General features: G+C 36.4%; 1 protein-coding gene across 6 annotated transcripts in view; it reads left to right on the forward strand.

Moving 5' to 3' along the window:
- The window catches only part of C2CD5 (C2 calcium dependent domain containing 5), an 87773-nt gene extending 75784 nt beyond the window's left edge, over positions 1-11989 (forward strand). For 2 of the 6 annotated variants that reach the window (XM_045829201.1, XM_045829197.1), the window contains 5 exons: positions 6298-6348; positions 7244-7345; positions 8660-8850; positions 9809-9955; positions 10688-11989. In XM_045829201.1, coding sequence (XP_045685157.1) covers positions 6298-6348; positions 7244-7345; positions 8660-8850; positions 9809-9955; positions 10688-10819 — 623 coding nt within the window. In that variant the 3' untranslated portion in view covers positions 10820-11989. The remainder of the gene's footprint in view (positions 1-6297; positions 6349-7243; positions 7346-8659; positions 8851-9808; positions 9956-10687) is intronic. The other 4 variants (XM_045829200.1, XM_045829202.1, XM_045829199.1 and 1 more) reach the window with 3 other exon arrangements.
- Positions 11990-13933: the final 1944 nt, after the last annotated feature.

Genomic DNA, 13933 nt, shown 5'->3' on the forward strand with positions numbered 1-13933 from the left:
TTATTGTCTTTGCTCCCTCAAAGTCTTTTCAGGAGAATATGGGCTACACCAAATACATTTGAAAAAGTTATCTTAAAGAAAATATTTTTCAAGATTTGGGGATAGGATGAGTTTTGAAAAGGTCTGAAGAATGTTATAATAGAGTGTTATAACATGATTGTAGTAACTGAGCATTGTAACTAAAGAAAGGCTTTGAGTGGAAAATAGAAATATCTGGAAAAAGTTGAACCTTAACAATTTAGAGGAAACAGGAAAAGAAAGAGGTAAGAGTACTAGGAATAAATGCTCAAAAACGCTTTTACTTTCTTATATGCAGCCACTAGCACTAAGAAGTAAATAAATATATAATTTTTATAGTTTTGTTAGTTCAGTTAGCTAAGCTGGTAGAGCTTTTTTATTTTAAATTCTGAAAACTTTGGATTCTCATTTATTTTTCATGTTCTTAACACAAATAGGATGATTTGTTAAAATTTTTGTTTCCTTTTATGTTGACAGAGAAGTTTCAAGAGCTAAGCACAGTTATGTTTATTAATACTTCCATCTTTTCACTTGTAGATAAACCTTTTCTCTTTTTGTTATTGACAATGAGTGAATGTCATGTAAAGTAGAGATGCTACAATTACATGTGACCTAATTCTGTGTGTAGAGTAAGCTTGGGCCTGAATTGTCCATCCCTGTTCAGTTTTTCCTTCCAACTTTTGTTATATTTGGTTTTGTTTCTCAAGGTGACAAAATAGTTTGAGTTATGTCTCAAATTCGTGGTTGACTTGGTGTTACCTTGTCTTGATTTTTCTGATTTTAAATATTAAAAGGTGCTGAGTTGAAGTAATTTCTTAAAGGACATTATCATGTGAAGGTCATGGATATTGTGAGGATCATAGATGATGTGGCATTGACATAAATTACTTATTTTCACATGAGGCTGTGTTATGAGAAAAAAATGGCTGTAGCAAATTTTTATACTACTTGCATGATGTTTTTCCTATTAATGTCTACACTTAAATTTTCCCTGAAGTAGTTTCAGGAGACTTTAAAAATGATATGTATAGAAAAGAAGAGATCAATATAGTAAAAATGGGGAATCTGAGTGAAACTAATCTGGGTGAAAGCTAAAAAAAATGAGTAATATTTTTCTCATAGACTATAGTTGATCTCAAGAATTTTATACATGTAATTTTCATAAATGTTAGCATGTTACTTTGGGTACACTTTTAAAGATGTAAATCTCAAGATATTAGATACCATGTTGTAGGGCTTAAGAACTTATATTAATGACCAAAGTATATGAATTACATACTGCTATAAGTATATCTCAAATACTTTATAAACTCATCTATAATAGGACAGTCATTTTCACCAAAAGTGAGAGTTTTAAGACTAAAAAGGTTTAATTAAGTTAGTATTAGTTTTTATATATTGTTGGATAAAACTGCATAGAAGAAAAGTTTTTTATACCCACCTTGTTGCTGCTTTCATTTTGCTGTACGCTTTCCTCATGCTCAGTGGCACAAGCTAGAGGCTAGCAAGGTCCCACTTTTCATTAAGCAGATGCTGACTGATGTGACAAGCGCAGGCCAAAGTCTGGATTTCAATATAAAGGGAAACAAGTGGGCTTTTTCTCAAACGTTGTATGCCAAAATTAGGTACCCACTTCAGAAGTTTTTTATGTAGGCTTATAGAGTTATTTGTTTCTTTTTGTTAAATCAAATTTGATTTTAAAAGATAGTGTAACTTTTTAAATTTAATGACTTTCCTTATTTTAAACTAGCAATTAGAGTTATAAATCTATAAAAACTTCATAGTTAGCTTTTATTTTTCCCATGCCAACTAATGGTTTTGAGCTCTTACAAGTATATATAATTCTTTATACTAACTGAAATAACTATATATTAACAATTCATTGCATGTATTTTTTCTCTCTCTCTCCCTCTTTTTAAAATATATTTTGTCTCGATGACCAGATGGCATCAACAATAAAAAGTTCTCTGTGTTGGCCACAATAATCCACAAGAGATTCTGAAAGGGAGAGAGGCTGAGGGGAAGGAGAAGGAGCCGAAAATAGAAACTAAAGAGGAAAATGTGTGAAAAACTTACCCCCAAAATAAGAAGGAAGCAAAGAGAATTGATGGAGAAGTAGGGTGAAAGAATCTTAGCTTCTTTAAGGCAGCTTGAAGATAGTGAAATCCAGAATCAGAGGATGAGGTAGTAAAAAGCAAAGAAAAATCAAAACAAGTTACTGGTAGAAAGCAGGGATTGTTTGGAAGAGACACTGAAAGAGATGGTAGTGAAAGGAGGAATGGATACCTGGTAATGAAAGCAGGAAAACAGTACAAAGGGATTAAAAAAAAAAGGCAGGTAGTTTAGGATGTTGTGAACCTTTAGTTGGAAGCTTTAACAAACCCAGATAGAAAAGCTAATTGTCTTTGTCCTCTAAGGTAGGTATTACCTTTGCAGTTGAATTTTTTTCCCTTGTGGACTATCCAAATTGAAGCTATTAATACCTTTCTCTATGCCTTAATAATTTTTAACTATAATATGGCAATTTCGTTTTCAATCTGCCAGTATTTGAATATCACTATAGACAAAGTTTATATCCTTTAATTTGGTCATTAAGCCAGATTTTATAATTATAATGTTTAGCTAATCAATGCATTATAGATTGGTGGAAATGCCTAAAGGAACATAAATTTTGTTCGTAAAGGAACCCAAATTTTGATCATAATAACTTAAACTAAGAATGTTTAAATAGAAAAATACAACATAAATTGTAAAGATGCCTGATAGCACATATTTTAACCCACCAGTGCATCTTTTCATAATTTCCAGGAACTTTTTCAGTTTTAGTAATTTTCGTAAGATGACCAGATAAGATTGTCTCAAATATTTAATTATTCAGAGCAAAGATGATCTGAAAATTCTAACAATATACAGTGAACAGGTGGTCAGAGGAATGAGTAGTCAGTGTAGAACTGTATCATAGCTGATCGACATCTTTGTCATTGGTGTGACAAATTATTTGGGAGACTAGGGACGTCTCAAACTGCAGAAATGTTGGAGGAGCATGTGTCATTGAAGGAGAAAGAGTCCTTGCCACATTTTTTTTTATCATCAATTTACTCATTTTCACTAAACTGCTTTTAACTTAGGTTAGTCCCCACCCCAATATCACCAGGGCTTGTTGTACAGTGTTAGAGCATGCTAAGAGAGTAATAAAACCGCACATTCTGTTTGCCATGCTAACTTTCTCGGGTCATTTGGGGATAACAGGGCTATCACTTATTTGTGCTTTTTTAAAAAGCAAAAGAATATTTTTCTTGTATTTAGTGGGAAAGGAAATTATAAGAGAAGCAGGCTGCTATGTGGCTTGATTGGGACTCTCTTTGCAACTAGAATGGGGACCGCACATAAGAAATGTTTGTCTCAAACTCTCCCATGTAGATGTACAAATGGTCCAAATAAGCATTAGCTCTCAACCAAGCCCAAAAGACTTTTAATAAGATTTCTTTTCCTGTATATGAAGGGTTGTCTTTTTTTTTCTTTTTTTTTTTAGTATTGGCTTAGAGATTATATATGTATTTTTAAGATTTCTTTTTAACCAGAATTACTAGTTTTTCAATGAACTTATATTTGTAATACCTAAACTCTGTAGAGCTTATTAGCTGGGAAGGCAGATTGTAATCAGACAGAGTTAGTGTGGCTCGGAGCCCAAGGTCATGAGATACTGGAGGTATTTAGACCAGTCTAGGTGCTGCTGTTCACCTGCTGCCAAGACTCGTTCATTTTGGGCCTTTTCTCAGGGAGAAAAATTAAGATCATAGCAAACTTATTAAAGATGAACCTGCTCTCCTTAAGTGAGATAAATCTTCTCAACTCACCCTTTCTCTTAAGAATATATTCAATTTTACAACTTTGGGTTGTTTTTTTTTTTTTTCAGATTTTAATTCACACACTCATATTTGAGAGCTGGGAATAAACATTTTTTTTTAAATTTCCCTCTTCCCCATCCTTTGTAAAATTTTTTGAAAAAAGTAGTAAATGCAGATGGTGAAAAATTCAAATCCTACCAAAAAATGATATAGTCCAGTAAAGCATCTTTTTCCCTTTATTTCCCTTCCCAAGATGCATACTCTTTCTTAAAAATGTTTATTGATTTTAGAGAGAGGGGAGTGGGGAGAGAAACATCAGTATGTGGGAGAAACATCGATTGGTTGCCTCCCACACATGCCCTGACTGGGGTTGGAACCTGCAACCCCTAGGTATGTGCTCTGATGGAGAATCAAATCCCCAACCTTTTGCTGTGCAGGACGACGCTCCAGCCACCTGAGCCACACCAGCCAGGGCAAGGCAACAACTCTTCATAGCTTATCACCTGTCTTTGTAAAAATACTCTTTTTTTTAATGCAAAGATTTTACATATCATTATATACCTTTGTATTGTTCACTTGCTATATGTGTATTTAGAGATGGGAACAGATACCTTCTACGTTTAAGTTCTTTTTGTGGGCATTTGCCGTTAAGTTATATATAGTTGCTACTGGGGACTCCCACATTACCCAGATATTATTGAGATATGGGAAATAATTTCATTTTTGTAATTTTCACATTTTTTTGCTTCCCCTCCTACTTCCCCCTCCCCATTTTAAAAACTTTCATAGAATTCCTAATGCTGACTGTATTTTCTGTAATTCTATACTCCCTGAGGGCATGTGAGAGCCCTGGAACCCTCCTGGGATATGTAACCCAGGGCAGGCCTCTTGCTGTCCCAGCACTGGGTTTGTTTTCATGACGAGATGTCCCTAGAGATCTGGTAAGCCTCCAAATGTCAGTTCTGTTCTGGCCTTCTTCCTGTAGATTCCACCTTTCTCTGGGCTTCCAGTGCCCCTCAGGATCCTAAGTCCAGAGGACACCTCCCTGTCTAGATGTAAAGTCTGAGGGCGTATTTACCAGGGCATGTGCACAGCATAGCACCCTCGCAGACATTGTGCGGACCCCACCTGGTGGTCCCTTTGATTCATTAGCTCTACGCTGTAGGAAGAGCAAGGTCAGCCACTGTACACTCAGCGTTAGCTAGAGGCCACTTGACCTATGAAATGGGGGAGGGGTGGGACATGGGAGATACTTCCTTGCATCTACTCATCAGAAACGTTTTGTATAAATCTTATTTTTGAAAAGCATAACTTTGATTAATTTAAGAATGTTACCAAAATATCAACACATTAGGCAGAGACAAAAATATTTACTTCATTTATAATTTTTTTTTAAAGATTTTATTTATTTTTAGAGAGGGAAGCGGGGGAGAGAGAGAGAGAGAGAGGAATGTGCGGTTGCGGTTGCTGGGGGCCATGGCCTGCAACCTAGGCATGTGCCCTGACTGAGAACCTGCAATGCCTGGTTCGCAGCCTGCACTTAATCCACTGTCCTACGCCAGCCAGGGCTGTTTATAATTTTTTTTAAAAACTGGCTGACCCCAATAATTCTGTGTTCCTTGTGAGTTATTTGTAACTTGACACTATTCCTTCAGTTACAAAATTCTTTGAAAAAAAATTCAAACATGCTAGTGTGCCTAGAGCCTGAACATTAGAAATAGATGATTTTTAAAATAGTACTGTTTAAATTTACACAATGCCTTAAATATCTATAATAAAAATATAAAATATCTGAGAAAATTCTGGATGCTATTTTATGAGGTACTGGAAAGGAAGTGATTGGGATTCGTGGTTATTTCTATGGAGAGCAGTCACTTTTTCATTCCGCAAAGTTTCGATACCACCAGAGGAAGCTGTTGATAGCGAAGTCCTTGACTGAAGGAGTTGGTGGTAAGGTGGGTGGGTGGGGGTTTTGGCTAGTAAGGAGCTTGTATTTATCTGTGAGACATTGGTCATTGCTTTGTCTATAGTTTTCAGCCTTACTAGTTCTTTCACCTGTAGGTATTTCCCTTGCATGTTTCATTTCAGATTCTCTTCCCTATACATTGACCTTTTCTCCGCCCAGTTTTCTCACATTCTATTTTCATCCTACTAACATTTTGTTACTGTGTTTATATTTTCTCATGTCTATAAAATTTCTGAAACTCTTTTTGTCTTCTTTGGCATGGTATTAACTGAGCTAGTTTTTACTTGTATGTAGCAATAGATATTGCATTTTAAACCTTAATAATTCTGTTGGTTTGCTTTTACAATGAAGCCATAAGATTTCCTCCCATTCATCTGGCTTATAGAGAGTATTTACAAACAGCAAAGAAGAGATACTGGCTTGTATTTAGCGTCCAAGCTAATGTTGTTCATATTGTCTTATTAGAACACCTGGAGATTGCAAGTTCTAACTCAGGTATACCAGCTGCACAGAGAGGTGAGTTCATCTAATTAAGCAAATAGTCACCAAAGGTGTGGAATTCTAGTGTGTGGTGCAGAAACATGCACACATTGGAGAAATGCACTGGACAGTGGAATAGACACCAAAATGTGGCTTTATTGTAGTTAGAGTGTGTCTCAAAAATATTAATAAAACTAATAGCAATTTTTTAGCATTTTCATAGTTTCCCAGTTTCTAAAAATAACATTTTAGCTTCTTCATAATTTTTAAAAGCTCAATAGTAGTAGAAGTTATTCTTTTTAAAAGGACAACTTGTTAGGCTCACACCTGCCACCTACCCCATTATCATGAGCTTTGTTGCCAAAATCACCCATGGAAAGATAATATGGACAGAAACGACCCTTTGGCTTTCCTGTTGATCATGGTGGAAAGAAAGTATTTTAATAAAAGATAAATCAACTAGAGATATTTTCATGTATTCTTCAACATTTGACTCTCATTATTTTTAGTTTTGATTTTACGGTAGAAATAGGGAAGACAATTATTCAAAAAGGTGGAATTACAAATCAAAGTTCTAAAATATAAACAGCTAAGACATTGTAAACTAAACAGAATGGCAGGGGCGGTGGGGAGGAAGTTAGTTAAAACACAGCACATGGTCCTTTCACTGACACTTCTGTTAAACCCACTTTTGTTTTCCCCAAGAGATCACACAACTATGACATCGCCGAAGACGTTCAGCCCGCTCCCTGAGAAACTGGTTTTGGACAAATCAGTGTCTCAAGCTTGACTCTTTACTGTCTCTCTTGTCTGACTTGAAAAGGACCATTCTTTTTCTATGTAACAGTTAAATTACATCATTAGAAGGAGTGTTATGACGAGTAAGACGTCATACATATTTTTTTCTTTTGTTTTCTGTCTGTGTTTCCAGCAACGTCAGTTGATTACAGTTCCTTTGCAGACAGATGCAGCAGCTGGATAGAGCTCATTAAACTGAAAGCTCAGACCATAAGGCGCGGATCAATTAAGACAAGTAGGCGGATGTTTCTACCACATTATGATCTGAGAAGCATATCTCTGATTTCCCAGTGGTGAAGGCTAGACTTTTCTGCCCAGTAATAACATTGCCAATCAATCATGTTTTGGAGTGTGAAAGCTGCAGACTAAAGGTCATTTAGCAAAAGTTATTGAAGGGCCTTTAGATTTATTAGTTTTAACTGTAGAATTGTGTTTTTAAAATTTTACTTTTTGTGAAGGTATTCTTAAAAGTATATAAGTAGATATTATATTATTCTAGCAGAAGGATATTTTCAACTCTCTTTTTGAAGAGATACTCTTCCAGGACCTAAGTTACTATCTAGCATATGGCATGTGTCAGTTTTCTAAGTGTGACATCCAGAGGGCTGAAAGAATGAGGTATTTCTGGAGAGAGAGTACTTAACTCTTAATCTCACTGATAGAATCAAGATCATCGTATGTCCCATATCTATACTCCATATGTTTTGGTAGATTTTGAGGTAAATGTATTTGAGTGTCAGAGTTTACAGCACCTGGAAAGGAACTATGTTTTAGAGGAAAAATCATAGGATATGGAACCAGTCAGATCTGGTTTTGAAAAGTACAAATGCCATTTTAATAGCCGTGTGACCTTGGGCAAGTTATTTAACTTCTCTGGGCCTCAGTTTCCTTGTGTGGAAATGGAGATAATAATATCTGTATTTCTGGGTTGTTATAAGGATTATAGATATATATATGTATGTGTGTGTCTGGCTTATACTAGTTATTTGATAATCAGTAGCTATTATTTATATTATTTTATAACCAATCAACTTTTAGACAGCCAAGGTCATTTTTAAGTTTTTAAAATTATGAGTTTGATCAAAATGGTTTGGAAAGGAAATCTATTACAACTAGTTAACATAAGGTTTATCTACAAGTTGACAATGATGAAGTGGTCTGAAAAATACGGAAAAACTGGGAAATGTAACAACTTTCACACTCTCTTTGTAATAATTTGTTCCTCCAGCAGATAATTTTTAATTGCTCTGCCGCTTTTTCTTTTCTTCACTTTGTAACGATCATTGTATGTGTAACTACACCGCATCAACATTTTCTTTTGCAGGAATGCCATTTTTCTTCCAAAAGAATTCCATTCCAGCATTTTCTCTTATGTTTTTCTTTGTCTCTCTGTTTTAATCGCATGCAATGCATGACAGTTTCTTTTCTTTCATGACACGGCTTAGCCTCACAGACAGCTGAGTGTTGTCACCGCTTTCTCAGAAACCCTGGGGAACGATTGATTTACTGGCATCTGATCTGGGGCTTTCTCTTCTCTCTCCAATTTTAGCTATGGCAGTTGAAAAAGCAAGTCCAGTGGGCGAAGGAAACTTCCGCAATCGTTCCGCTCCACCCTGTACAAATTCTACAGTTGGGGTCGTTAAGATGACACCTCTTTCTTTCATTCCTGGAGCAAAAATAACTAAGTATCTTGGGATAATTAACATGTTTTTTATTCGGGAAACCACTTCTTTACGTGAGGTAATTTTATAGATGTTATTTCATCATTCTTGTGAATTTTGTCTGATTGGAGATATTAATGACAAAGCCCAAACAAGTGTGTTGTTTTGTTTTGTTTTGTTTTGTTTTTTGCCACATCTCTTTTTTCCCCTATAGCCTGTCTGGATTGATTCTAGGTTAGACTTACCAAATTTCATGTAATAGCTAGTATTATCTATCGTAAGCTTGTGAACAAAACAGATGGAGTGCCTGACCTGATGGAATATACCATGCCCTAGTGGAACCGGAGCATGACGGACATTAAATAAATAATTATATCACTATTAGTGATAGTAAGTAACAAAGGAAATAAAACAGAGGCCATCAGAAAATATAACAGGGAACTCGCATTTAGATTTGACCATCAGGGTAGGTGTCTCTGAGGAAGTTCTGTGTAAGCCAGGATCTGAAGATTTGGATGAGTTACCCTAGTAGGAAATTGGGTGACAATGCTGGAGCCTTCAGGAACAGCATGTGCAAAGACCCTGAGTCAGGAAAAATACTTGACACCTTTGAGAAATTGACAGAAGGCAAGCATGACTGAAACACGGTTCAGCAGGGAGGTTTATTGTTTGTCATCAATTTATTTGAATGAGGATGGGAACGATTTGATGGAGGGAAATGTTGAAGATGAAGGAACAATTTGAATTCCTGCTTTGCCATTTACTTACTGGTCGTGTGACCATAGTTAGTCATGGGCATATTACAAATTCTTTGGGCTTCAGTTTCATCATTTGTAAAAATAAGGATAATAATCCCTATCATAGTCATGTGTTGAGTAAAGGTTTGTTTGTTCTTTCATGCAACAAATCCTCATGGAGATTAAAATTATCCATTATATTAACATAATTTAGGATGATTTAATATCTATTCTTTGACATTTTATATACATTCATGTATACGTGTATATAGTTTGATTTTCCTATGTGTTATCATGTAGGAAGGAGGGGTCAGTGGTTTTCTCCACGCTTTTATCGCTGAAGTATTTGCAATGGTGAGAGCTCATGTTGCTGCACTAGGAGGGAATGCTGTTGTCTCCTACATAATGAAGCAGTGTGTCTTCATGGAGAATCCAAATAAGAACCAGGTAAGACATAGTTATCTCTGACCGGGAACCTGTGAATTTCCCTCATAGCCTTCACACCTGCCACCCTCCCCTGCAAAAGAGATTTATTCTTTATAGAGCCCTTTGATGCTTGATGCTTAGAACATGTTCTAAAGCCTATGTTAATAACCATGGTCATGCATAGGTCAGATGCTGTTTTCACATCCCAGATGACTAGTTAGTATTCCCAAATACTTCTGGAAGTTTTGATCCTAGTTTACTACTCTTCCCATCATCTTGGTGGGTCTTTGGAGTACAATGGTGGCTGACTGGGGACAGTTAAAAATGCCCTCTAGTTTGGACTGTGATGCTGTCAGGTTCTAATTGCCATGCTGGTGAAGAATACATTCGTAGTGAGGCCATACTGGGCTTTTATTTTTTATTTTTTAGTAAGTATAATTCTATTCATGGGGAGTATAATTCTGCTCATGGGGATTACCCTAAGGAGTATTGCTTAGGTTAAATTTTAGAATAAATTTATTTTATCAGTTTTGTTAAGATAACCCACTTAACATTGTTAAAGATTCCTTTAAAAAATAAATGACTATAATAGTGTCTTTTTTGAATTTTCTCTCCTGTGAATTGCCTTCTTACCTTTTGCTTGGTTTTCTCTTGGGCTATCTTTTCTCTGATGACAGTGGTGCCCCTACTGTGACAGAAGAGTATGACTGTATTGGCGAATCCATGACTAGATTTGTCCTGTCGTTCTTACAGGCACAGTGTCTTATAAATGTAAGTGGTGATGCAGTGGTTTTTGTTCGGGAATCTGAACTAGAAGTGGTATCAACTCAGCAACCTACTGCCAACTGCCAGTCGTCATGTCCTGGAGGCGAAGTTACAACCTGAAGTTAATCAGAAAGAAAGAGCTCAGCTAAATGAAATGTACCTGTCTCCATTGTTTTGTCATTAATTATCTTCCTAGACTTTTTAAAAACTAAACTTAATTTGAGATAATTAAAAAAGAATTGCTACATTATGAGTGGGTTTGATTAGTCTAGAATCTCTTGGAGGCATGAGAATTTTCTAATCTTGACATTTTGTTTGCCAGGCCCAGATAGGCCCCAAGGAATCTTGACCCTTCAGTAAATTAAGTTCTCAGACAACTGTAGCAAAGGTGGAAGATACTTGAAATTTATGTTGATTTTAATAAAATCATAATTTACAAAATGAAATGGGAAAATCATCAGGAAACTAGGATAGCCACCCTAGTATGACTTAGAAAATCTAAGCAAATCCACAAATTGTTAATGAAGAAATATTCGATTTGGGGGATGTGTGGGAAATGGAGAAGAGTTTTCAGAAAACTGGGTTTCTGAGTGTGTTTTATTTTGATGAAGAACTTGGTCACAACCAAAAGAGATCTGTGCTTCATCTTTTAAAAAGAAGTTAGAATCCTGCAGCTGACATCCGTAGTATGTTTCAGCCATTGTACATGAAGACAGATGTATCAGTGCCAGTGTTCTTTCATTGGAAGTTTTAATGATATCTCCAGGGAGGGAGGGAAAAAATTATGACCTAAGTGGCCAAATTTCAGTTGGTGCTTAATTTGTGTGGAAGAGGCTTGGCTTCAACAGGGAAGAAAAGGTCAGTAAAATTTTTTGAAATGGTTAAAATAATTGATCTAATAGGAACATAAAATTATTTTCTAATAAAATTGTAATGCACTTCTACCAAATAGAATTTTAGTAATATTTTAGGGAATCTTGATGGTGAGTTAGGCTGTATTTGGCATAGAATTTGGAAGTGTAACTTGAATGTAAATATGCTGCAAAATGTTGAATGTATAACAGGAATACTTTTTCTGTCAATGCCAAATACCTATTACAAATGAACCTTAAAAAAGTACATTCCTCCTTTGCACAATGAAATTTCTTTATGAAACTCATGATTTTGCTCTTCCAGGATAATAAACTGCCCTAGAGACTAGGAGTCATTTTCTTGTTATCACAGGTGTCAATATTTTTCTGTATTTTGTTTATAATTTTATTTTTTAAATAAAACGTTTTTAAAGACAAACTGGAATATTCCTTAATCTCTTTGGCCTCTTCGATGCAGTACTGTCTGCCGTCTGGGGTCACTCCACATTGGACCATCTCCGTTCATTCCTTCGGCCCATAAGTACCTATTGTGCATCTTCTGTGTGTGAGGCCCTGTTCCTAACTGCGGGGGGGAATAATTGTGATTGTGGCACTCTCTGTCTTTAGTAAGTAGGTATTCATACAACAACTATTTAGTGTATGTCTGCTAGACCCCAGGGCATAGTTTCAGGCAGTGAACTGAGCAAGAACACCTAACTTCTTGCGTTTGTAGGGCTTCTTTTCGTGAGTTGCACAAGAAAATAATTTGTAAAATGTGGCATCTAGCACTGTAACAATTACTCGTGCATACTGAATGCTTATTGCATGCCAGGCAACCTAATAAATACAGTTTTATATTAACCCTTTGCAGAAACCCTCTGAGGTAGGCATTGTTAAGCACCATGTTACAGCTGAGGCATCTGAGAGTTTATTGGATTCGCCCAGAGACACAATCAGTAGTGGGGCCAAGATTCAGGCACTGGCAGTCTGGCTCTGGCACCTACACTATTAAGTGAGAAAACGTCTGTAGCTTGGGATGGAGGTAGTAGCTTGGTAGCTTCCCAAAGGAAATGAGAATAGTTAAACTCAGTCTGGAAAAAATAGGCAGTTCACTGAAATTGGCTTTGGGTGGTAAACACTCAGTACAATATACAGTTGATATTTTATAGAGTTGTACACTTGAAGTCTATGTCATTTTATTAACCCAGTGAATTCAATAAAAATTTTAAAAAAGGAATGTGGGTAAATGCTAGCCTAAAAAATGGAGACTTTCCCTAGTTGGAAAGTCAAGGCATATTTTTCAGATTTGATTTTTAAATGTTAAAAAATTAATTATAGCTGGGGTAGGCAGAATAATGCTCCCTACCCCAGAAGTCCACACCTAATCCCCCCAAAACTGTGAGTATATTATCTTTCATGACAAAAGCGACTTTGCAGATGTGGTCAAAGTGGAAGACCTTGAGACGAAGAAATTATCTGTGGTTGCCTGCTTGGGTTCTGGAAACCAATCACATGAATCTTTAACATTCACAAAAGGTGAAAGAGGGACAGAAAAGGTGAGAGAAATTCTACGAGGTGGAGTCCAGCTGCCACTGCTGGCTGTGAAGGAGGAGGACACAGCTCCAAGCCGAGGGAAGTAGGTTGCCTCTACGTGCAAGGTGTGGCCCCCCAGCTGACAGCCAGCATGGAAACGGTGTTCTCAGTTCTACAGACACAAAGAACTGAATTTTGCTAACAACTCAAATGGGGGGAAAAAATGGATTCTTCCCTATAGTCTCCAGAAAGGAACAGGTTTCTGCCAATGGCTGGATTTTAGCTTTGTGAGGCACATATCTGACTCTGACCTAGGGAATTGTAAGATAATAAACTTGTTTAAGCAACTAAATTTGTGGTAATTTATTATAGTAGCAATAGAAAACTAAAAATTCTTATAAACATAGAGATATATAAGGTTACTATATAGTTATCCTATTTATGATAACATCTAATATGAAATGCTCCACAAACTCAGGGTACAAGTATAGTCTTATTTTTATTTGTTCAATATCCACCCACCTAATTAGCAGAAATCCAGAATCTTCCTGCCTTTGAGGTTATCTCCACTTGGAAGTGCCTAAGAACTGTAGGAGATTAATGCAGTCCCCAGAAGGTTAAGTTCAGCTTCCACAACCATGCTGTGACAATACAGGAAGCTCTCCTGGTACACTGTTGCATTTGCTTCCCACTGCCACATGGTGTCGCTGTTGGAATGGCTTCCACACTTCAGAGCAGGAGATGTTTGTCTTCAGTGAAGGTGACACAGAACTAGCGGAGACTCCTACCCAGGTTTCCAGGATTTTTTAGCAGGTGGTCTTACGTACTTCGTGCCTATTCCATCTAAGGA

Source organism: Phyllostomus hastatus, unplaced genomic scaffold (genome assembly GCF_019186645.2).
Source record: "Phyllostomus hastatus isolate PE091 unplaced genomic scaffold, TTU_PhHast_1.1 phas_scaffold_93, whole genome shotgun sequence".
NCBI classification, from domain to species: domain Eukaryota; kingdom Metazoa; phylum Chordata; class Mammalia; order Chiroptera; family Phyllostomidae; genus Phyllostomus; species Phyllostomus hastatus.